This window comes from Podarcis vaucheri (assembly GCF_965113315.1).
Source record: "Podarcis vaucheri genome assembly, chromosome: 13".
NCBI lineage: Eukaryota > Metazoa > Chordata > Lepidosauria > Squamata > Lacertidae > Podarcis > Podarcis vaucheri.
The window spans coordinates 34,810,138-34,836,334 of NC_138751.1; the positions used below are offsets into that span (position 1 = coordinate 34,810,138).

General features: G+C 43.5%; 1 protein-coding gene across 6 annotated transcripts in view; it reads right to left on the reverse strand.

Annotated features, from left to right (window-relative positions):
• The window catches only part of HOXB9 (homeobox B9), a 50,317-nt gene that overhangs the window by 9,984 nt on the left and 14,136 nt on the right, over positions 1–26,197 (reverse strand). The window contains exons 1-2 of one of the 6 annotated variants that reach the window (XM_082194634.1): positions 3,250–4,209; positions 1,489–1,587 (exon numbers count right to left, since the gene is read on the reverse strand). The exons of 2 other annotated variants lie outside the window; for them this stretch is intronic. In XM_082194634.1, the coding sequence (XP_082050760.1) occupies positions 1,489–1,587; positions 3,250–3,763 (613 nt within the window). In that variant the 5' untranslated portion in view covers positions 3,764–4,209. Of the gene's footprint in view, positions 1–1,488; positions 1,588–3,249; positions 4,214–26,197 lie in introns of those variants that run through there. 3 more of the 6 variants (XM_082194633.1, XM_082194636.1, XR_014212790.1) reach the window with 3 other exon arrangements.

The following is a 26,197-nucleotide window of genomic DNA, read 5'->3' on the forward strand; positions in this document are numbered from 1 at the left end:
ATCTGTTTCTCTATATATAGATAGATGGAAGATTATGGATGGAAGGAAGGAAGGAAGGAAGGAAGGGTCTATTGTCAGATGAACACTATGGGAAGATGTCGTAGTATTCTACAGTACTCTTTATTTCCTGCGCATCTTTGGAGGATCATGGCGCGCAGATTGCCTTTCTAGCGAAGTGTCATATATACAAATTGATTCATTTAAAACTATGCATAATTTAGCACACCCGCCTTCTCTTCTGCTTTCTTATAATTTACTTTTTTAAAAAGAAGACCTGTGACACCCTAGCTACCCCTGCCAGCGGGAAAACCAATTGCTTGTTGTTGCCTGTATGTGTTGTCCGGAAAGAGGTGTTTACATCACGGTCCTCCTAAGTACCGCAAAAGACTCTGGAGAAGCACAGGGTGACAATGAAGACAGGCTACAATTCACCAGGAAGCTATCCTGCGCAAGACACATAGTAAGACCTGCCCAGCGGACTGTGCATCGCTCCCAGTGTTTTGGGGGTTTATTTATTTATTTAGCCCGAATAGTAATTCAAGAAACAACTTCATGAGGGTTAGGATCCCTCTCTGCACGAGTCATGGCAGAAACAAGAGTGTGGATAGAATCCATTTCTGCGTAAGGAGATAGGAACACAAACGCACACCCAGAGAGAGAGAATATATTTATATTGTAATAGGTCTGTTCAAGATTAAAGAAGCCTCGTTGTGACGGAATATTTGACAAAAGAAACCTAGAATACATTTGAGCTGCGCCGGCTGGTCAGTAATGAAACTCTTGTTGATAATCAAACAGGGAGTTTTATAGTCCAAAGCCAAACTTCTGTCTTACTTAGGGATCGTTTTAAGCGGTGCAGGAGGTGCACCGATGCCATTTCCTTGCAAGTTACAAAATGAACTGCATTCGGAGTTGTTTTTTAAACCAGGTTTAGCTCCCCCGGTCTTACAAATCCGATCAGCCGATTCCGCAACAGAAGTGACTGGCTCTAATAGACAGAATTAAATATTAAAGAGGTATGCTTTAATAATTAATACAGCTACCTATCTTTTAATGGCATTTGGATGAAATCTCCACCAATGGCCCTCCTTTTAGTGGTGTGTGTGTGTGTGTGTATGTGCGTGATTTCTTGGCATTTCAAGGAAACATGACGTCTGCCACAGGAAAACAAGTTTATCTTTCATTTCACACTATTCCCCAAACAGGAAACAAACAAACAAAAAAAGAAGAGAGAAATGTTCGCTTGGCACGCTACTCTCCCACCATCCCCACACACAACCCAAAATGGCACACATTTGTATATACACAAATTAGACCTTCTCGAAGAGTGTGGATTCTCAAAAGCTCAATGCTTTCCGAATGGGAAAGAAGGACATGGCAAGTGTCAGACATTAATTTCTGCTTCTGCCACGGACTTTTCCTCCTTCTTCCTTCCCTCCATCTTCTTCTTCTTTTTATAGCATTCTCTCCATATCAGACCAAACATACCTTCTAAGCTAGATTGCACAGGACGCCCTTGGGCAGCCTGGGCCTCTGGAATCGAGCAGGGTTCTTGGGTAAGATTTTTATCTATCTTCAGTCCCGGGGCTGGGGAGAAAGATGGGGGTGGGGAGGAGGGTAAAGGGGGGCACATAAGCTTTTTTTTTTTAAAGCACCCTTCTACTTCTTCTCTACCGTTCTCTTCAGCCGCTGATCCAGATAGCCTGCCAGCGTCCCAACAAACACAGTACACAAAAAACTCCCTTATTCGCCCCCCTCCCACTGTGCAAGGCTGAGTGAAATGCGACGAAGACGTACAGAACTGCCCCAACAGCCAAATGCCCGTTCAAAATCCTCGCTGTTTCACCCCTCCCAACTCCGCCTGTAGTTCCGGACTGGGAACTTACATTTTTAAAATAATAATAATAAAGCATTTTTAAAAAATTAAAAATCAGTTGAGAAAAGATAGTGACAAATCGATAGATTGCATTCCACCCCCCGGCCCCCCGCAAGAATGCCAGGAAGCCATCGCCTCGGATGAATGACTTGCGCTGAGATTTTAAACCATCTAAGTCATACTTTCCCCACCAACCAAAATACTGAATCGAGCTCTTCGGCTATTTGAAACGTCTCACACGGGGGGAAAGGCGGTGGAGACAGCCTTCAGAGCATCCTGTTCCTTTACCTTGAAGAATACGTAAGAGGCAAAGATGATTCCTATTATATTTTATTGTACCTCCATCCCTCGCCAAACTCTTTTCGCTATATATATATATATATTTTCCGCGTAGGGGTGGGGTGGTGGAGCAGGAAAGGGAGATAATAGCCACCACCCACCACCAGGTTGCAAAATGAAGCACACGATTAAGTTTAAGAGTTTGCCAGTCTGTTCCCCTTTAGGAAATAAAAGACCCAATTAAGCTCGTTCCCCATTTTACTGTTTTGTTGGGGGGGGGGGAGAAGAGGGCGGCGGCTTTGGGCTCTGAAATATTCATACGCATGTCGGGTGCATTTCATAAACAAACAACAATCAACAATCAGGAAGAGAGAGAGAGAGTGACAGAAGAAAGCGCGGCAGAGGGAACCGGGGGTCTTTCAAGGTAAACAAGGGCACAGAGTAACAAAGCCCCCTCCTCACTCCTCCACGTGAACTTCTTTCGGCCCCTTTTAAAAACAAAACAAATATATTTCCCCAGGTCTCTCCCCCCTCCCCCACCCAAAGATCCACGATAGTCCTACTCAGAGTAGACCCATTGCAAATAATGGACATGAATGACGGGCGTCTATTCATTGTAATGGCCCTGCCATGAGTATAACTTAGATGGATAAAAACCGCAGAGACAGACACACACACACACACACACACACACACACACACGCCGATCTTTCCCGGTTCACTTTCCCCCGCTGCTCATTTTCCTATATAGTCAAGACAAACATTGTGACTTGCCCTTCTTCAAATCACTGGAAGAGGAAGATCGAATCTCCTTTTGCATGATATTCCATTGACTTAAAAATAAATACATATCGCAATAAGCAGCAGATAAATCTTTGCCACCCCCACACCCCTCCAATGCTAGAACAGCGCTAGTGGGATTATTTTTTTTTGGGGGGGGGGGGTTGGCGTAGTAGGGCTGGGGGAAGGGAGAGATTTCTCTTTTAAGACCCGGTTATATATTTTTTTTAAAGCTTCCCTCGCCCATTGTGCCGTTTTATGACACCCCCTCTTAGGTTTTTATGCTGTTCACTTCCTCACTTTTTATAACTTACTTTGATCTGGCCTGCTTTTGTCCTCGCTTCCTTCGCAAACTTTATTGTCCTCGAAGCTGGGCCTTTGATTGGAAGCGATCCCTTCCCTTCCAGCAGAAGTTTCTAAATGGTACTCCTGTGTCCCCTGTTTACGGATCTCCCCGGGGTGTCCCAGCAGCGGCTCTGTTTTAACTGGTCCCTGCCCGGCTGCTATGCTCTCTGCTCGGGGCACGGGGTCCAGCCAGCTCCGTAGATACCTGCTCTCGGAGGTAGGGACGTTTTGATGCTGGATGTAAGGATGGTAGACCGAAGGAAGGGTAGCAGCCGTGTGTGGCGTCAGTGGCGTCCAGGAAGCGCTGAAAACGGAGGATTTGGGCTGGAAACTACAAGAGGGGAACTCGAGGTGTTCACTGTGGCTAGTTTGTCTGGAGTTTGAATACTGCCCGGAAGAGAATTTGGCGGCGGGAGAGTCTTCGCTGTCATGACTTATAATGGAGTCGACATAATAATTGCTAAGAGTTCCAGAAATGGACATTCTTGGACATCATACGAGCCCCACGGTTCAGTGAAGGGGAAAAAGCAAGCAAGCAATAATAAAAAAGAGAGAGAGAGAGGAGTAGATCTGTAGTTAAGCAGGCTCTATAAGTATCAGGGTATATAGAGGGGAAGCATTTAAAAAAAAATTTAAAAAGAAGGGGGGGAAAGAAAAAAGAAAGAAACCACAGGCGACACTCTGCCTTTAACCCCCTTTTCTCCTCCAGCATCAACTTCCTAGCCAAGAAAAAGTACAGTCGGGACTGCCGGGTTGGGAGCTTCCAGCAAAATGATTGGTCAAACTTTTTTCGTCAGGCTGATAAAGCGTCAGGGCAGGCGTAAATCAATCCTAGCGGAGGGGGTTGCGCTGGGCTGTCAAACCGCCCTCTGCATTCCATATCAAGGATGGATTGTGTTATGTTGATGCAATGTTGCAAAACGTCGGGAGTTCAGAAAGCGCGAAACGTACAGTGCGAACGCGGGTGGGGAGGGGAGGAGGTGGCGTGGGGGGTGGGGGTTAATAGATTCCCCCCTCCTCTCTCTCTCTCTCTTTTTAAAATCCCCTTCTGAAACATGAAAGAAAAATGCTGTGTTTTGCCCTCTCTTTGCCTTCACTAATACTCTTCTGGGGGAAATTCTCTCTTTCCATGCACCGCCCCCCCCCCGCGCGTCCCTCCACACCCCCCCCACATCTATAAACTGTGTAATTCTAGACTCCGCTCACTCTCCTTCGAGATGCCCGTGTTGTTCAGCTGAGGGAGGGTGGGGGGGGGCAAGGCAATATAAATTGCGCTGGCTTTCCTCTAAAGTTTTCTAAAAGAGGGAGGTGATACCTTTCGCGAGGGTTACAATGGAGGGCTTTGAAATGTATGTACGGGAGATGGCGATGATCGTTATGGGTGGATTGTGGATTGGAAGTAAAATATTTGTAGACTCTTTTTCTCTTTTTTGTATCGGATGACTTCCTGATCTTGTTTCCTTCCTTTCCCTGGTTAAACGTAACTGTCAAGGGTGTGTATAGAGTAATGCCTGTGTGCATTATATATTAAACACTGCCGTGTGTGTATTATGTATGCCTCGGTGTGTGTGTGTGTATATATATACACGAGTGTGCATCTGCATATGCAATATGCATGCCTGAGTGAAAACTGTCTCCTGTAAGTGAGCATATGATAAGCTTATAATTAAAAAACACACAAGTCTCGCCACATATGCATATGTGTATAGGCAGATCTCTCTCTCTTTCTCTCTCTCCATATATGTGGTATGCATGTATATAGACACATATACAGAAAGAGAAGCTTTAGGTTTAAATGTTTTGTTCGTCTATATTTCAAGATTCAGATAAACAGATCAATGATCTGTAGGGTCTCTACTGCAATAGCCCGGTTTGTTTTGAAAGCAACGGAGGGTGGGGGGGAAGAGGCTGAGTTGCATCGCTGAAATCAACACACTCCTCTCTCTCTCTCTCTCTCTCCCTTCCCTCCCCGCCATATACACGCACTTTAATTTTACTACCCTTGTAAAATGTCCAATCCGGTACTGATCCTCTTTGTTTCCTTACAGAAGGCGTTAGACTTGAGACGGTTAAATAGTTGAATAAAACTTACATTAGCTTTCTCTGATTTTTATAGCCTTGAATTTACTGCCTGTGGAAAAGGAGGGTGTTTAGGGGGGGGGAGCCCAGGGGGTGTCTTGAACATATCAGCGCACGTCTCCCTCCATCCCCTCTTCCTTCTCAACCTTTTTGATGCTCCAGATCCAATCCAGTTAAGCAGAAGCCTTGTATGTTTCAATCAATGATCCCACTACAACATCTCACAGCGTATTTGCTCCGGAGCAGTTATGTCCAAGCCAGCCGCTGTGGCGTGTAGGCTGACAACCCAGACCCTAAGTATATTCATGTGAGAGTTTATGTCCACTTATCTCAGTGGGATTTACTTCCAAGTAAGTAGATTTAGAGCCATAGGGCGTGCCCAATAGGCCTAAAACGACTAAAATATCCCAACGAGCTTCGGCTTAACAGTCTTGCAGATCGAGCTGTCTGTCTCTGTCAAGGATCTCACACAATGCCCTATCGTAAATTCGTTTTTTGCAACGCGGTGGGTTCAGTTTTCCTTCTAGCAGAGCAGGAAGTGCTCGACAGAGGTTTTAACTGGACACAGCTCCATAACCTTTCCGGCACTAGAGAGAGGGTGAAAAAGACCCCGAGTTCTCACACCAAGGGTTGTCCAACACCCTTGGTCCAAAATGCAGCACGGAATAATTGTTCAATACTGGTGCAGGAAAAAGCTACATTCTCCGAAGACAGAAGGGCTTCGATTAAGCGTTTGCTTTCCTTGAGGAAACCACTCATCCTTATAGAGCATAATTCTGGGCCATGAAGAAAATTAGCCCAAGATCAGCAACAACGTCATGTCTAAAAGAAGGCTGTCATTTTCCTCAAGTAATTTTCTCAAAAGGACGGAGATGATGTGTGTCTGTGTGTTGCACACCAAGGTGCTGTGTTGGTAGGTAGCAGATCTCAGATCTGAGATGGATGAAGGATCGTATCGAGAGACAAAAATGAATAGGAAGAGATTGAAGGAAAGACAGACAGACAGATAGACTGGTACAGGTTTTTAAAAATAATTAAAAGAATCCAGAGAGAGAAAGATAAAGAGAATGCAATATAAAGAATACTTATTTGGAAGTAAGTTCCTTTGGGACCAATGAAACCTACTTCAGAGTAAAGTATGTTTAGTGTTGTGATAGAGGCAGGGAGTCAAAAAGGAAACAGAAAAGTCAGTTGACTTGGTGGATAGCAGATGCATTCAGGGGCATAGATAGAGGATTAGACAGACTAAAGTTCTTTTGCTCTTGAAGGTTTCAAAAAACATCTGAAACCAATATCTAGATCACTGCCTCCATCCCATCTACCTCGAGAGTCTCTTTCATCTGGGACGAAAGAAAGAAAAAATGTTATAGCCGGATGCTATGCATGTTTATTCAGCAGTAAGTAGTAGCAAGTTCCATGGGATTTACCTCCAAGAGAGCCAGCAGCCTTAAGCACCCCAAGTCAAACTTAAAACGTTTTTTGGCCTATTGGTTTCAGTCGGAGAGTTAAACTAGTGCCTCACACTCCCATGGAAACTGGTGGAACCTTCAAATGTGCTTAACGTTGTCTGGATCATGCTCCCACGATTTGGCAGCCATAGTATGTAAAATGAATCGTGGTGGCATTTGGGGAAAGTTGTGTGGTCAGTTGCAGAATTATTATGGCCTTCAATGAGATCCGAATTCATCTTGCTTTTACCTAGAACTATAGGCTTTTCCTGTATCACTGCATCACTGCTTGGTGTCATTACTTTGAATCTCTAGAGCAATATTGGGGTGGGGGGGGGAAGAATCACAACACAAAAATAATTCCTTAAATCAACCTCTTGTTTAATTTTCCTAATTTCATATATATGTATTCAAGACTTAGAGACGCCCACCCCCTTTCGGGATGAAAAAGGCCCCCAGTGTAATTAAAACTGGAAATCAAGCATGCGTTCTGTTTTATGGTATTCCAGAAATTACTGGGTTGTGTTTTTTTAATCATTCTGTTTTGGGGCCGCTCTCTAGATTTTAGAGCGAAAGAAAAACGTAAGAGAGATGATTTAAAGGCACTGTGGAAAGGGAAAGGCCAGCTTGTTGACTGACGGGGCGGTTTAGACAAGCAATGGGTAAACAGACATTTTTTAGCTGTTCTTGGGGAAAGGGTTAAAAAATTAAATAGCGATGAAATTTACTGAACATTAATTGAAAGGAAACACCTGTTCAGTGTTTTGCAAGATAAATTGTCCATGTTTTACCTGTAATAAATATATTATTGGAAAATCCTCAGGCACCTCCTATAAATAATTATGAGGCATGTCAGCAGCCGAGTATATAATTTTCTTGAGTATATAAATTCATACCAAAATGACTTCAGGAGAGTTACCCTGAAGTAGAACCCAGGGCTTTGAGGGATTCCCCAGCGAAGTAAACCACACAAGAAGACCTGCAAAAGTCATTTGCCTTCTCATCCACTGGAGTTTTATCCAGGGATGCATTAATTTTCATTTCTTCTCCTTTTTAAAAAATATGCACTGCCATTCAGGTCAACTCCTCGCGTTCTCTTGCGGGAGGCGAAATACCAGGTCCATTTGGATGATTCTATATCGGAGGGAGGCAATTATTTTGCCTGGTTTGGGGATATTATTTCCTTAAAGAAAGTATATACTAATAATTACATATTATTATTATTATTTTGTTGAAAATTAAGTACCAAACGGAGATGCATGCATGCTCGGAAAACAGTTAAGCAAAAGGGAAAGAGTTTCCCCCAACCCTCAGTATTTCTAAAGGGCAGTTTAATAAGAACACAACAGGGACTTCAACAAGATTACAGCTACTGAGGTAGCGGTCACCAGATAGACCTCCAAACTTCCCAGTCAACAACCCATTTAAACTGGAGTACCTGGAGTTATATCAATGGGACTTTGTAGCTCTAAATGCTTGGGTTTGGAGTCCTAGTACGGATATGTTCTGGTTTGTGGACCGGATGGAGTACGTTAGACAAATACCGTTAGCTCAGGTAGTAGATTTCAAAGATAAAATGAGATTCTGTTCCATTAATTGCTTAAATGGCTTTAAAGACCTGTGATATATCTGCAAAATAAATGGAACGTCTATAGCCAACCAGCTAAACGGGCTTCTTCCATTATTATTTTTATTATTAAAGTAGACTGCAGTGGACTGCTCAAAAACATCTTCATTGTTTTCGACTGGTGTGTGTGTGTGGGGGGGAGTCCAAAGAACATTTCTTATGGAAATTTATTGCCAAATCGCACGTTCACACGCTAACCTTCGGTTTGATGTTTTGCATGCTGAAAACAATTCCTTTTGGCGAGAGAGGAAAAATCCAGTAAATTTATTTAATGTGCAGCAGACGTAACTCCTTTAAAACGAAGTGTTTCCCTCTCACAATTTTATCTTCGGGCTGAATGATAAAATCTCTGGGGTCCAAATTTTGTGTGAGTCCTATTTCACCGGAAAAAGTGTTTCAGGGGGTAGGCTTGGATCCCTATAGCTTTCGGGAGAAAGTGAGAGGAATGACAAATAGCAAGTAGCCTTTTCTTTTTAAAAAAGATTGCAGGCTTCCACAGGGAGCACCAGAGGGAGAGCTAGGGCGGTAAGACACGCTACCCAGATAAGCAGGGCCCCCTCACCTGTCTCCTCTATCTCTCTATCTCTAGTTTAAGGACCTAATATGTGGGGCAAAGCTGGTCCCCCTGCACAGGCACTTTGCCAGTAGGTCAACAGTCTCGAACAGAATAGACTCACTGACTGCTATCCAGCTTTGGACAACTTTTGGTTCCAGAGGTCCACCTTCAGGCTTCTAGAGTGGGTCCCACAAATAGTTTCATCAACTTTAAGGCTATTTCAGTACCACAGACGCTGAGCAAGATGACTTCTAAGCCTTAGAAGGACAGCTCTTTTGAAATCGGATACAGGATTAAGCCCAAATGACTTTAATTGAAACGAACACTTTGGCCAACAGCATTTGATATCAAGTTAAATCCCTCTGATTACAATGGATGTGGCTTTCAAGTAAGTGAGTTTAGGCTGTAATCCTAAAGCCAACACCCAAATCCTACTGAGTAGTCTGATTGGTTAGCCAAGGGTTACTTTAGATGGGCTGAATCCTGAGCCCTAGTGGATTTCCAGTGGAAAAGGTTTTGAACAGAGGCGATAGCTTCGTTTAAGGCGAGGGTGTCCTTGAAGACTCACTGAAATCTTACTTTCAAGAAAACGTGTATACAGGGGTCGTTTTAACACTGACCTCCTAAGAGCATTTATTTAGTAGAAAGTTTCATTCATTTCTCTTTCTTTACTCGGAAGCAGAGGTGCTTAAGTTAGAGAGGCGTGGGTCAAGCCAGAGAATTCCACGTTGTGGATCGAACTGTTTTAAAGGGCGAATGGTGGTAGATTTTATGAGTCTACCTCGTGGTAGCCTCAGATACGCCTCTCAGGATTCCTCCAACTCCTAACATTTGCTGTTGTTAATTTACAACTCAAGAACATCGCACACACTTTTATTTCTATATAAAAAAACATCAGAACCCCCCCAAGACCAGGGCACAGAAAACAAACTTGGACAGCCTGTAACTGGTTATGAAAGAAACTTTAGTTCTGAGGGTGGGGGTGGGGAGATGGGCGGGGAGAGTCCTGCATTTGAAAACTTTATTTTGTTTTAAATCAAATATGTTTTTGTAACCTTTATGGGGCAAAAAAGAAAAAAGAAAAGAAACAAGAAGAAATCTACCTTTCTCCATTTCCTGTGCTAACTCAGGGTTATGAATGCTACCGTTTGGAGTTTTTAAAAGAGTTTTTCTCCCCCCCCCCCACACACTTTTAAGTAAGTGGAGGAAAGGAGGGAGGAGAGGGGAGAGGGGAGAGTGAAAAAAATCCTTTTCTGGAGGGAAGCAAAACAATTTACACATGTAGCTAATACTCCCGGACCAGAAACTAGACCTAACTTTAAAAACACAATTCCAAGCGGCATTTTATAATCTTAGCAGTTAGTAAACCAGTTAGAGATCCCTTGTAAAGTTAGAAGCCTGTGTGAGTTACAAAAAGGAACCCCAATAAAGGAAAACCAGGGAATTGAGGGAGGCATGATACATTTAATAATATTAGCTGTCTGGGAACCAAGATGTTCACCCTTTAGGGTTAAGATTCCCAGAGAGTATAGTCGAAATTAGAGGAGAGCTAAAACCTAGGTCCGAAACTGGGGGTGGTATTCAACTAGGTTTTACTCAGAGTAGACGCACTAAAATAAATGGACCTAACTTAGTCATGCTCATTCGTTTCAGTGGGTCTTGTATTGGCAAACACTTATTTGAATACCACCCTGAGATACAAATCGAAGTATTCCCATTACCGAACAACTTCCGTACAGTATATTATTACTGGTAGTAGGGGTTGCTACATTGGCTAGCTTAGATGCAAGACGATGGGTCTGAAGGTTGTGGGGGATTCATCTCATTTGCCTAAGAGTAAATTCAGTGGAAACGGGTGGCATTTAACTGTCAAGAAAATCCACGGGAGCTTGGGGAGAGTGATAGTGTGGAATATGTATGGAATAAACTTTTGAGTGACTAACGAACTTAATTTAAGGAACAAAGGAAGTCATATCTATTGTGGATGTTCTCTGCAGTATCACTCTAATTTTGTGTCTAAGACAGGTTAATCAGTTCCATTAAGCAATAGTTATCTTACGCACAAACGCGCGCACACACAAACTTTAAAGCTATCTACTCGCAAATAAATGTTATTGATTCCAATGGAACTTCCAAGTTCACACTCCTGCGCATACCCCATTGTATCTGTCCATAAAGTTAGCATCCCTTTTACTGAAATCAGCGATGAGAGACTTTCCCCCCAAATAAATGATCTTAGGATAAGGATGCCAATGGTCTCATGTAATATCGCTCTTATTGGTTGTCATCAACGGCTGGTATTTAACAACCACAACAACCAGCTGCTCTGGTTCAACTCGGTTGTGTGCGGAACAACTCATGCCTTTAACAGCAGTGGGAATTGTCGGAGGGCCGCGATCCTACATAAACGAAAGTTCAAAGTAAAGTGATACTTTACTTCCGATTGGCATCTGCCAATAACATTATTTTTTTTAAGTTGGGTGTATGCATCTGGATGATTTGGGCAACGATGCTTAGGAAGGCATCAGAGTAAACTTTCTAGTATCGCCTTAGATGTGTATGTGTGACCGAGCGCCCAAACATTATTTAAAACTTTATTATGCGAAGAGTCGGATTAACAAACCGTGAGATGTGGTGGCTGGGGTGTGACCCCAGAAAGGACACACACACACACACACGTAATGCACTTAAATTTCTCAAGTATTGCTTCCATATAATCTGTAGCAGGATGCCCTGCTTTTAAAAGGGGGCGGGGAAGAGACAGAGATAGAGACACAGACACAGACAGACTGTTCTTTTCACGCTGTATTACATTTGTAGAAATATGTTAACATCCCTCAGTACGAAGGAACCTTGTCCCCAAAGAAAGAGAACAAGGAAGATTGGGGTTGGGTAGGTGTGAGGAGGGGAACCGTGAATTCCAGACACTGAATCTGCCCAAAGTTGCTATTCGTTGTCTTTCATATGTGTGTGTGTGGAGGGGGGGCACGGGGGGCATAACCCTCAGTTGGCCCAGCATTGGTGTGCGTGGTGTTTTTGTTTTCATTTTGCAAAGACATGCGTTTATGCATTTATGTTGCGCTTCGCAAAGACGCGGGACTCGGCTCCAGGTAAGACCGTTCTTAACTTTTTCTTTCTTTCTTTGGGATGGTCAGAAAAAAAAGCAAGCATCCATAAACAGAAAGCAACAAACTGGAGAGAGGAAAAAGTAAACTCGGAGTAGATCACAGCAGCACCTTTTCAAACAACCCCCCACCCCCAGCAAGCATGTAGAATTTTGGTTTATCTCCGATTCTCTGCTACGTTTACTTTGGAATTACCTTTAAAAGTTAAAGTTTTGGCAGCCAGGAAACCTAAGAGTGTAAGAGTTTCCCCCAATTCGCACAAATATCACAAACCTAGTTTCAGTCGAAGTGCTTATTACCCAAGTCAGTTTAAGGGTGCCGTTCTCCAGAAGTCATCTGCGAGGAAGTCCCACTGAAACTAGTGGTGTACATGTGGTTATGTTCTAGGAGTCCACCCCAGTTGCCGAAATCCAGCTCCTCGGACTGAACTGGGTTGTGGGCAGTGCGCTGTATGTCAACCATGGATATGTTTATTTATTAGAATTAATCTGTGCGAACGCGTTACTGTTGTTATTCAAATACCAGCGCTGCAATCCACAATCTATTTAAAGTCCTGCTCTAGCTAATTGGACTGTTCCGGAGTGAATTGTTAATTGCGGCCAATATCCATTCATAGATTTACAACCCCAATATTAAGCATGTAGGTTTGGAAATAAATCCCATTGATTTCAGTGTCATTCGCTTCCGGGTAAGCCTGCTGGTAGGCCCGGCGATCCTAAGTAAGTTTTGACGGGATTAAAAGAAAAACAAACAAAAACAAATAAAACATTTTACAGTAAATATCCCCAAAGGTAAGCTCCACAGATTTCACTATCACTCGTTTCTAAAACCTAGGGTCATATTCCTGATTTTAAAGGCTTGGCATGATTATTTGGGAGCAAGTCTCCTGACAGAAACGAAAGTTTACTCCAAGTAGACCCACTGAAATTAGTCATGTTCATTCAATTCAATGGGTCTACTCTGAGTAAAATTTAGTTGCATACCATCCAGAACATCATTCTATAGATGGAACGCTCAGGACCCAGCTGTAATAAACGAAACAACACACAATTTGCCCAACACAAAATGTGGAAGGGTAAACGTGGTTTTGTTGCAGCGTTTCTCCCCTTCCAAACTTCCTGACCTCTTCCTCTCAATCGGGAACTGCTGCCAAATGCCAAGGCATAAACTTTCTGGCACAGTTCGTTGCCTTTTTGCTGAGTATAAATATCCGTTACAGGGCCTTAGAAAAAAAGCAGAACGGGCAGGTGGGGGTGGTGGAATCAAGTCAGGTTAGGGGGCCCGATAAAGCAGCAGAAACTTTCCCCTTTCTCTCGATTCACACGACAGAATCAGAACTCCAAATTAAGATGTTTTGGGGAAACTCCTACCATGTCAGCATGCAAGCGAGGCTCTGTCCTGTTTTGGAAGAACACCCAAGGGACACACATAGATCCAGATTCGGAACAGACTTCGGAGGAAAGAAGCCGCACAGTTTGAAAATGGAACTTAGTTCCATGAAAGCGGCAAAGGAGAGTCTAGGCTCACTAGAAAAGGAAGTTCCACTCAACACAATGAGGGCAGACTCCCAGGTAAGTGGATAGAGGACTGCCGCCTTTCTGATCCTCTAATGGTTTTCCTTCAGAGCACATGTGCTGAGAATCCAAGGAAGGGTGGATCAGAGCAAAGGTCCATCTGGGCCAGCTCTCCAGAGTGCCATTTAGAGAGGCCGGGGAGTATTTACCTTCCCCAGGCCCTAATTTCAAGCTACGTGTGATAATTTCTCAGGAGCACTGTATATCTCCGAAGACAGATAGGTAGACAGACACACACACAATCTCTATCTCTCTCAACAAATACTCTTCAAATACAGTCTTGGGTTGTTGTTGTCTTGTCTTGCTTTTTTGCAGTTTAATCTTGAGCATATAGGAAAGCAGGTCTTTGAATTTTGCTATGCTCCCTGTCCCGCACGTGAAGTGTGCCTCCACTAACCTAAAATGGTGTCCTTCCCTGCTCCCTGTTTCCAACAGTGGTCAGCTAGATGCCCCTCTCAGGTAGTGATATAGTTATCTATGGGTGGATCGCCAGACTCATTCCTCCTCTGAGCCATTCTTACGCGATCTCAGCAACAATGTTAGCAATAAAGTCCCAACCCAGCAGGTAAAGTCCTACCAAAATTATCCTGGAAGGCCCAGGAGAAGTGTTTAACACAGAGATCACGAATCCGGCTGGAAAATTATCTGGTTGAACTGGTTCGGAAATCTGATCGAACTGTTCGGGAAACTGTGCAAGAACACGATTCAGATGCTACTTGCACCAGAGGTCTACTTCCTATATGACCTGTGTTTTCACACGAGACAATTAAAAGTGCCTTTGAGTTCTCCGCACCACATGTGGGTGTTGTTAGCGCAGAAGAAGAAAAACGAATGTACGTAGCTAAAGTTTACAATCTCATTCTAGACTAATTCTAGCGTAACTCGACTGAACCTCAAAAGACACCGTTCCAGAAGACCTTAGTGCCACGCGTGGCGAAACCCTTCAGCTACTGTTAATATAACATGTTTAAGCTTTTGCTTGCATCGTTTAGACACCGTGCAAAAACCCGCACAGCTTCGACCTTCCGCTGCATCACCGCCAATAGCCCCAATGGATCTTACTTCTCACGTAAGTGTGAGAACGACATTGTGTCATTCGTTTCCCTTCACTTTCGTTTAGATCTGTCAACATACCCAATATCTATAGACCACAGGTAATCCGAAACTCCCGAAATTAAAGCATTCTGGTCTCATCAGGGTTCAAATTGTCTTAAAGCTAAGTACTTCTGCCTAACTGCATCGATAACTTCGAAAACTTCTGCCTACAATTTTCACCCTCACTCCGATATATTCTACTGTTGCGCAGATTGCCGGCCAATCGTAAACAGATTTGTTGGAAATAAGCGCTATTTATATAAATGGAAATTAATCCAATTTCCTAACGCATCCCCCTGAATGGTAACGTACTGGGCACAATCCACTAGGAAATCCTATTCTACAAGCCACATTGAATCTGAATCACACATTTAGGTTGCAATCCTATACACACACTTACCCCAGACTAAGCCCACCTGAATACAGTTGTTGTTGTTGCTTTTGCTACTACTACCCCGCCTTTCTCCCAAAACCGAGACTCAAAGCGGCTAGGAGCTTCCATTGTCAATAAACTTAATAAACTTCTTTTATTAAGAAGTACACCCAAGGGGTTTAACTGAATTCCATGTTTATGTAACAAGTGGAATGGTGTCGGGGCGCAAATGTGTCTCTTGGATACTTGCTCTGAACTGGAAGTCCTGCCCTAAAATCGTAGTTTTGTGAGGAATACCATTGTTTACACGTAGAGAAGGGAAAAGCAGCCTGCACATGTTCAGAGTCCCTCTATCTCTCGTGGTTAGGGTGAGTGAATGGAGTGCCAGCTAATGCTTCTGTAGCTAAATAAGTGTTTGTTAGAAGAATAGATTATAGGGCTAAATTCTCCCTAATCCAGATTAAATCTTGGTTTAGGATGGGATGGTTTATGATAGCAAAAGGAAGTGATTAGCTGAGGTAAGGGGTTAAACTTCTGTTTGTATGAACAGTAATGCTAATTAATACCGGAGGATCGTACAGAAAAGGAAAATAATTAAGTATGAAACACCTGAATAAAGAGGAATGAATATTTCTGGTAGCCCAAAACTGTTTGTATGAGAGGCTGGCTGATTTTATGTGATATTGGGTGGGTGAGGACTGCAGATATTTTTCCATGCGGAGGAGTCGGGGTTTCTTGTGCAACTGGTGCCTTCAGTCTGCAACTCTGGATGTTTATTATTCTTATTTTAGTCTTTTAAATATTTTAAGAATTAAGGTTGCAGCAGATTACTACAGATGTAAAAGCGTTGAAGGTTTATATCATATCATTGCCGTAAAATTAAAGAACAAGCCTTCACGTTTGATGGTTGTTCTCTTTAAAAGTTCATCAAAGTCGACTTTCAAAACCATATACAGTATATACAATGGCCTAGGTACGAAAACTTTCGTTTTGGTTGCAAAATCGAAATCCACTCGGAAAATTCTCCTACACAAGCTTGACTGCGATGAACGAAACTTGTACAAATGTAGTGCCCTTGTGCCCTTCTCTTTATTTTTTAGTGGAAGTAGCGGCGATCTTACGCAGGAGACCTTTCTATTCCCCAAAAACGAAACAACCCCACCCCCGTGCTTCCATACAAATGGTTCGAAATTCAGTTCTCTCCTTTTAAGAAGTAAAGTGTGGCAAAGTCCAGATAAATTGTATCATTTGTAAAATAGTCGGAATATTAAGTAGTGATGCTGGACTGCCCCAAAGCTCTGCGTACGGTGGGAGAAGGAAGAAGTCAGGGCTGACATCTGAAGCATCATATATACTTACTCAGAAGTAAGTTCCACGGAAACGGGGTCCAGAGTAGGGGGGGGTAATTTACTGAGGAGCAGCAAAGGGGAAACCTGAAGTAGCTTTGTACCTTGCTCATTTAGTGTAGAGGGGAGCTTTTCTAGGTCAGCCCTTCCTGGCCAACAAAAGGTAAAAAAGCAGACAAGCAGGACGATCTATCTATGTATCCCGCCGGGAAATCGTCCTTTATCAAACTTCACTGAAATGAGGGCAGCCGGGCAAAAAAGTGCTATAGTGCCGTGCTTGCGCAGGAGATCTTCCCGACAGATTTTACCCACGGGGTGGGGTGGGGGTGGGAGGTCCCTTGATAAAACTGAGCTAACAAAAGACTCCCATAAAGTTAAGGGGAATGACTGGAATACTTGAAAGGAGCACTTCCGGCGTACGAGGAAATGGACGGTATTGCCTGCCAAAGATCTTGCCACAATAAAGGAGCAAGCCCTTTAAGCGCTCTTCCTGTCTTTATGGTGGGGATCTCTGTGAACGAGACAGATACACAGATTGCAGATCTTTGCCAATTGGGTGTTTCCAATGTACGGTTATCTTAGTTACTGAGAAAGAGGACGGGAGGGGGGGGGGGAGAGATCTGAGTTGTGCGGCGGCGAGTGGAGGAAAATGAGGAACTTGGAAATGTTCTCCGGTGTGGGAAAGAAGGAAGCAAAAGAGAGGCGGGGTGGGGGGAGAGAGATTGCTTTGGTTTTAAGCATAATCCCAGATGTGCAGGTGAATTTTTTTTTCCCATGCCCCAGATTATGAAAATCAAAAGAAGGGAGCCTAAAAAGTTTGGAATCACCTATGCCCTCAATCCGGTTTCAACCCGAGAGCCGTTGATTAAAAGCATGGTCTCCTCCTTCTCCTCCCCGGAGGAAGAGGGACGTTCTCCTGCGCAAGCCCCGCCTTGGAGAAGTGATGAGCCCCCATTCACTTCAACGAGGCTTGCGCAGGAGCAGGGGTGCCAATTTGAGAATATTTGGGGGGGGCAGGTAAACCCGCATAATCGATCGCATGACATGGTGCACACTATTTGATTGGCAATGCCCATCAACTTTTTTTTGGGGGGGGGCGGGGACGGCGGCCCTCAAATATTTTATTGGGGAGTCCCCTCGGCTCGGTGGAGTTGGCTGCTATGCGCAGGAGAACTTCCCGCTAGATTGATTCGCCTTCCTCTCCCAGCGCATCGTCGCACAAGTTTCTAGGGTCCTCCGCGCTTCTGCTTGACTGCTGCTGAGCTGGAATTTCCAGAGACTTCCTTTTTAGCCTCTCTCTCCCGCGAATTCACTGCCGTGCGAGAGACATTTTTAATTAACAGGCCCTGGTGCGCACTCACAGACCACAGTAAAATGCTTTGCAACTTCATCTGGCGTAAATCTAGAGCGAGGCCGGGGGTGGAGCTTCGCAGCGGCCTTGTTTGCTTCCAAGATTTGCCGCGCGGCCTTCCGCTGCGCCGTAAATCCGGCGCTAGGCCTCTCTCGCGGCCTCCCCGTCCCCCCTGAACGAATGGCGCGGCGCTTTGTAGGCCTAGAACGGCTGTCACCGGACACCCTCAGAATTATCTCTCCACCCCCCCCCCAACACACAGAGCAAGCAAGCAAAATAATAATAAAAATAATAAGTCGAGGCGAATAAACTGGAGTAAATCAGGTAGTTTTATGTTCTTGTGTGTTAAAAACGAATTCCCAACAACGTGAAACTACCTAATTCACCAAGCAGTTCTAGTTCATTCCTGTGTGTCAAAGGCTAACGAGGCTCCAGGAAAAGCCCTCAGAGCGGCCATTTTGTTGGGCCTCACATAGGCGCGGGCGCTGACTTACTCGCTCTCTCCCGCCTTAATAGGAAAGCGTTGCTAGGGAACAAACGCCACAAAAGGACTCTATTCAAAAGCCAAATTAAAAAAACCCCACAAAACACAACACCCCACCATTTCCCGAAAACTACTATTCAAATTCTTTCCTGTGCGTGGTGTGTTAAAACGGATCTGTCCTGCAGGACTTTACAAAGCGGAGGGCAAACGCACCAGGGGGAGACACTAAAAATGCCGTTGACTTTGAAAAAGCAGCACGCTATTTTCGGGTCCTAAAGTTAAAAGGGGAGGGAGAGGGAGTCAGGGAAAAGTGTTTTTATATAGAGTTCAGGCAGAGAGTGGGATTTGGCAGTTTAAGAAACTGGGGTGGGGGAGAATAGGGTTCCTTTCTAGAGCGCGCATGTAATACAGTTCGAACCACAACGAACTACAAAATCAGAACACAACCCAGAGGAAAGTTCACCTGCACAAGCCCCATTGAAACGAAGGGCATCCCAGTAAGAACCGTGGGCGTAGCAAAGGGGAGGAGCAGCTCCCCCCATCATAAAAAAATCAATAAAAAATAAAAATCAATAAAAATACATAGCTAACTGAGGTTCTTCCCACCCCAACAAAAGGCATGCCCCCCCAACAAAAATTCTGGCTGGTAAGACCATCTTGGATTCTGCCTTTGCTCTATTTTTTTAGGCTGCTATCCTAACCTCACTTACCTGGGAGTAATCCCCATTTAATTCAATAGGGTTTAAGTCTCTGAAAACTTAAACACTGTACTCATCTGTAGCCTTTTCTTCCTAGGAACAATTCCTTGACAAGTATTTTTAAAAGGTTACCAGTATTAAAATGTTGATTGCATTTGAAATACCGACTAAAAAACAACCCCATCCTGCCTTCTTTCCTTAAATGGACTTGCTCAGGAAAAAGCCCACTGAACTCACAAAATGCTCACCCTTTGAATTTCTTTGGGAGGGAAAGCAGGGAAGGAGAGAGGCAGGCAATTGCTGGCATTTAAACTTGCCCTATCTGAATGTTGTTCTACTGTGATATAGGAAGCCCTGCTCTTTAATCATGAGGTTTGGAGGGGAGGTGGTGGTCACTTGCTGGGGGAGAAAGTACTCTGCACCTGCTCAGAGGCATTTTTCTTTTATTGTTAATTCATACTCCCCCCCCCATTTGAAATGAAAGCAATCATCAGGACTGAGCCCTGACTACCTCTTGGTTAAATAAGGATTCTAGGTGCAGGTCTCTCTCATACATACCCTATCAGAGGGATGAGGATTCATGCTTAGATGTTCCAACAAAGGCAAATTATATTGTGATTATGCATTAAATCCCTACCATTGCCACCTATGATATGAATTTCTGTAGTCTGAGGACATCATACTCTCTCCCATTTATTCTTTATCTATTTAGAACATTAAATCTCCCCTTTCTGCCATCATGGAACCCAAAGCAGGAAAGCAGAACACTACCTATCCAAGTCCTATCTAGACCCAGATCTTTTTAGCTCCAGCACTTAGGTCCAGGGTAAAAGAAATGGGGTGTTTTTTATTATTAAATAATGCAGCAGGTTACTGAGTATGAAAACCCAAGCCACAGTAAATTACCCCATTGGGTCAGATTTTTTTCTTGCTCAAATTCCCATGAAAGTTCCTTCAAAAGCATTTACAACTCCCATTCTTCTCAATGGTCCCACCTTTACACATAATAACTTCTCATTGAATATCATCTGGATTATTTATTATGCCAACTGGACTGTGTGCCTTTTTACTGCCTCAGGCTAAAAAAAATTCTTGTGGAATGTGGGTGTGCACGTGTGTGCTCCTATTTCAGCCTGAGGAAGAGTCCTGTGAAACTGAAAAGCTTGCATAAGTCTATAGTAGCCTAAAATGATAGATGTAATTCTTTCTATATCGAACCTTTTGAGTTATGTTGACAAATTCAATAATACTATTCTAAGAGTGGCAGCCAGAGACATATTTATACCTGTAGAATACATCAAACATACAATTTTGCTACAGGATCAAGTTTAGCAGCATGATTATAGCCCTGTTATTTTGGAAGGCGTGAATGCTGAGTCGGACTGGCTTCCCTGGGGTTTTAGACTGGGATATTACGTGGTACAGAAAGCTAATTCACATTCATGCTTATCAGAAGCATTACAGATTTCCTGTCACCTCAGGTTATCATCTACACAAAGCTTCTCAGTGGAATCAGTTCTTACATTCAAAAGTTCTCATCAAGAGTTGAGATATCCACACATCTAAATGCACGTGTGAACTCCCCCCTCCCTAATCACATATGTTTTAAATGACACATTTAACAGGAAGATAGGGAAATAACTCAGTATACTTACTGGGAGTGAGTTCCTTTAAAATTAATTGGAATTGCAACCCCATTGAATGCTTAGGATAGAGGAGCCACATTAAGACTGGCTTCCAAATACTGCTGAAGAAATATTGGTTGAAATTTTTTGATGCATAACTGCATAGTCATTAAATTAATAATTTAAATTAATAATTTCTCCTCACAACATTTGATTTTTGCCCCCAAGGCAAAATAATGCTTTTAAAGAAAGCATAGGGTTAGTTAACCTGTGGCCCGCCAGATGTTGCTGGACTGTAGCTCCCATCAGCCCCAGTCAGCATGGCTAATAGCTAGGGATGATGGAATTTGTAGTCCAGTAACACCTGGAGGTCCACACCTGGCATAAAGCAATGTCTATAACAAGCCTGCACTATTTAAAAAAATGGCTGTTCTAAATACACTTAGCAGAAAGCAAGTTCCATTGAACTAAGTAGAACTTACATCTGAGTAGATGGGTTTGGGATTGTCTAGCAGGCCTCTGAACAACTACTAGTAACACTCCAATAGATGCCTCTGTGTTCACAGAGAGAAGATTTAAAAATATATATTTCATTAATTCAAATTCTAGTGGGAGATTAAACAAACCTTTTCACCTAAAAGAGAGCTCTGTCAAAGACCCAAGCTTGTTAATTGATCACAACCAGTCAGTTATTCAAAATATTAGCATTTTCATTACAAGCTAACTAGTGGCTTGTGTTAAAGATGTCTATGCTGATACAGACTATATATTTATTGTTGTAATTTATTGCATCTCAGTCCTTGTGAGTCTTCTGTGGAGAAGCTTTCAACCCTGTATCATGGTGCTCTCTTTTAAACATTATTCCATTGCATAACATATCCCTGGAGCCAAAAGAGTAAACAAAGGAAATGATGCAGTTCCCCCCTTGAAGAAATTTGAGTCAGTTCTCCGTTGAATGTCCATGTTGAAATGTCAAGATAAACATCGCAATTATGGGGAGGGGGCTAGGGAATAGAAAACAGAAGAGATATAAGGTGTAGGCAAATATAACACTTTTAAATAATGGGCTTTTGTTGTCTGCACAAGTGCTAGCTGGCTAACCTTAAAATTTTCGCAGCAAGACTGTCACTACTTTCAGGTGGGATTCAATTACATCCCAGCAAATTCAGGTTGTACAGTTACAGTTGACTGGGAGGGCTTGCACAACAAACCCACTTCACAAAAAATCAGATTTTTTCCTATAAGGAAAGTGAACACACCGAAATGTGTGGGATAAACATTTGGTTTTTGCAACATCATCTCATCTCTCTGCGAGCAAATAAAAACGAATGCTCATTAAATAGCCAGTGTCATTGAATATCTCTGCAAACAAATCAGGCTCAATAAACAGGTAATCTGGAAATGCCCATAGGCCCATTGACCTTACTATATATCTCCCAGTAGGACTGATTGGTGAAGGAATAAAAAGAAACAGTATAGTAAATGGGGGGGGGGGAGTCAGTGGAGCAAGGCCAGTCTGATCATGGACTAGAGACAGCGAATTCTGAATGCAATTTTGGGCAGCAAAGATTGCAGAGTGGCAGAAATACACATGGCTGTGTGGGTATACCAGAGCTGGGAAACCTGTGGCCCTTGCCTAATTTCAGAAGCCCTTTATAAGCTATCAGTTCAGACTGGGAGCGGCCGCCGAGACCACATAACACCGGTCTTGAAAGACCTACATTGGCTCCCAGTACATTTTCGAGCACAATTCAAAGTGTTGGTGCTGACCTTTAAAGCCCTAAACGGCCTCGGCCCAGTATACCTGAAGGAGCGTCTCCACCCCCATCGTTCTACCCGGATACTGAGGTCCAGCACCGAGGGCCTTCTGGCGGTTCCCTCACTGCGAGAAGTCAAGTTACAGGGAACCAGGTAGAGGGCCTTCTCAGTGGTGGCGCCCTCCCTGTGGAACGCCCTCCCACCAGATGTCAAAGAGAACCACAACTACCAGACTTTTAGAAGACATCTGAAGGCAGCCCTGTTTAGGGAAACTTTTAATGTTTGATGTATAATATTTTTTTGGAAGCCGCCCAGAGTGGCTGGGGAAGCCCAGCCAGATGGGCGGGGTATAAATAAATAAATAATAATAATAATAATAATAATAATAATAATAATAATAATGATTATTATTACTACTACTACTTCTGGGAAGAAGAGTACGTCCTTCCACTCCATAGCCCACAGCAGGTTGGAAGAGACAAGGGGTAGTAGCAAGTGGAATGGACAAAGAGATGACCTTGCCCACTTTTGGCTCTGACCCACCCATTGCCAACATGCAGCCCTATCCATCAACATATTACCCCTGAGTGAATGCAGCCCACATAAGAAATAAGGTTGCCCACCAACAGGACTGGTGCACCCAGAGGCAAGCTAAGGTGACCACCTGAGGTGGCCGGATTCACAGGGGTGGTAGGTCTTTATCCCCCTCCCTCCTGTTCCTGTTGTAGATCTTCACCCATCCCTTCTTCCCTGACGGAGGGGGACAGCATTTTGTGTCAGCCACAGGTGCCAAACTGTCTGCTGTATGCACTCATTAAGTGTATTTGAGAAAGGACTGTAGCTCAGTGGTAGAGCATCTGCTCTGCATGCAGAAGACCCAACTAGGGCTGAAAAAGATCCCTTGTCTGAAATCCTAAAGAGGTGCTGCCAGCCATTGTAGACAGTACTGAGTTAGATGAACCAAGGGTCTGACTCTGAATAAGGCAGCTTCCTGTGTTCCTGTGTAAATAAAAAGGTAAAGGGACCCCTGAGCATTAGGTCCAGTTGTGGCAGACTCTGGGGTTGCAGCACTCATCTCGCTTTATTGGCCAAGGGAGCCGACGTACAGCTTGCGGGTCATTTGGCCAGTAAGACTAAGCCGCTTCTGGCGAACCAGAGCAGCACACAGAAACACTGTTTACCTTCCTGCTGGAGTGGTACCTATTTATCTACTCGCACTTTGTGCTTTCGAACTGCTAGGTTGGCAGGAGCAGGGACCAAGCAATGGGAGCTCACCCCGTCACGGGGATTCGAACCGCCCACCTTCTGATCAGCAAGTCCTAGGCTCTGTGGTTTAACCCACAGCGCCACCTGTGTCCCTCCTATGTAAATACATTATGGCTATTACAACTACTAGAAATTGCCTAAAATTTGAGTCAATCTATCAAGCAATACCAAGCACGGCTATATACACTCAACTACCTCCATATGAGAACGCACTTCACATTATGCAAACCATTATTTATAGTGGACAAATGCAACTTTCCATTGGGTCCCCTGGACTCTTCCTAGGCCACACCACCTCTCCAGGTCGCAGTCCCCTGTGACCCTGCTCTGCATCCTTCTTGAGTGCTTTTGTCAGGCTGGAATGTGTCCTTGAACTGAAATAATGTTTCTTTGCTTGCTTGGGTGGAGAGAAGCGTATATCTCTGACTTTTACATGGCTGCAATGAAGCCTAATGTACAAAGGTTCCCATTGCTCCAACCCACTTTGAATCTGGCCCTACTCACCACCGGTATGTGGCCTCTGGAAGGCTCCTTAGGAGCAAATGCAGCCCTCAGGCTGAAAAAGTTCTCCAACCCTGCTTCAATGAATGTCACTACCTGCCACCATAATTTGCCCAGTTATAGCTTATATTCTGACTCACCACATGTGACAACTCTTGCTCTCTTTGAATCCTGACATTCTTTATGGATTGTCCCATTATGGGAATGGAGAACTTCCAGCACCTGCACCTTTGTATGCTATTTCCTTGAGTGCTTGCTTATGTTAAGAACCAGGCTCCATGACCTGAGGTTTCTTTAAAGGAGCTATAAACATTCCCATCTTTACAGTATGCAAGTAATCATGACATGCTGTGCTTTGACTATGCCAAACATCATTTTTCTGTTTGTTCTGGGAGTATATTAATCTTTTTGATATTTCCCTGAGTAGATGGAAGGGGAAAAACCCAAGAATTGTCTCATGTACCTTACCTGAAGGCTCATGTAATTTTTAGAGGCCCTGCTTCATGTCCTACTCTTTCAAGAACACCACACTACTATAAAAGCGGTAGTCAGGGATATATCTGTGCCTGTCAAGAACACACTCATCTTTGGTCACAAATTTCATTTGAACCACCAGATTCTAATTGTGTTATTCTGAAATAAGTACCGGTAAGTGTGCAGTGGAGCCTCTTATGTAGGTTTCTAAGACGCACCTGGCTCCATCGATTCCAGCAAATTTCACTATTTCGGTTGTCTTTAGGAAGACAGGGCAAGTGAGTACTATGTAGCAGATGGCATTCTGCTGATGCTTTTCGTTGCTTTGTTTTTCAAGCTAGCTGCTCATATTCCAATTCCTTTTCATATGCTCGTCGTTGTTTCATATTGTTTTAATTTGAACTTGTTAGCCAGCTTGGCTGCTACTCGTCACAGAAAGGGAGGGTAATGTGATTTTTTAAATAAATAAATATATATAATATGTAGAAAGCATGCTTTCTCAAAAACACAACTGAAGCCAGGACATTTCCCATCCATGATCTCACTCATTCCCTATAGAAAAGAGTGTCACATAAACACGCCTCTGAACTCCAGAAAGGAGAGGTGGTCTAGTTTTGCACCTGCAGCAACCCGGGGCGATCACAGAATCAGAAGACAATGATGCTCAATTACAATTGAGATATTTGGCTGTGTATGTAGGAGCAATCAAAGATTAGTACTATAAAGTATCAGGTGCAGCCGAACACATACATTAACTCATTGACTCTTGTTACACCTGGAAATATAGACAAAGTCAAGAGCATTTTGTGAGGTATGGGGATGTCTGCCTATATCCTACAGGGAAATGGTATGCTTTTTGCTGCTAGTGAATTTTATACCACCTCTTATATAATTCCCTCTATTTCTGATGTTCAGACATAAGTGTCAGGAGGCTTGGGGTTTTGCAGTTGCAGAAAATAATTGCTAGGGGAAAAGAAACCTAAAGGGGAACGGTCAAATCATACCAATGAAAACTGTGCATGCTCAGTAGCCCCAGAATGGTGACCAACCACTGGGCAGAACAAAACAGAAAACTGGAGAGATGAAGTATCATGGAGAAAAGTATGGCTGGCTGGAAAAGTGAAGAGGAGCAGACAACAACATTTTGTTGCAGATCTTGTGAATTCGTGTAAGGAAACAGTGCTTCCTATTATAGTGGCAAACTGAGCAAATGGTATTGGCAGCATGAACACAGGTGCCTTTTTGTTGTTGTTAGTGTTTTTGTACACTGTTTCAGAGGAATGTTTTAGAAATGCTATAGTACCACTTAAATAGCAATCACCCTATTTTTATCCATTATTTCATTTACATGCTGCCTTTCCTCTGAAGAGTTCAGTGCTGCCTACATACCTTTCCTGCCTCCCATTTTATCCTCATAGGTAGATTAGTTTGAGACATAGTGACTGGTCCAAGCCATCCACTAGGGATCTGAAGCTGGGTTCCTGAAGCCACCAAACCACAGTAATGGTTTCTCTCTATCATCACCCTGGTTCAAATG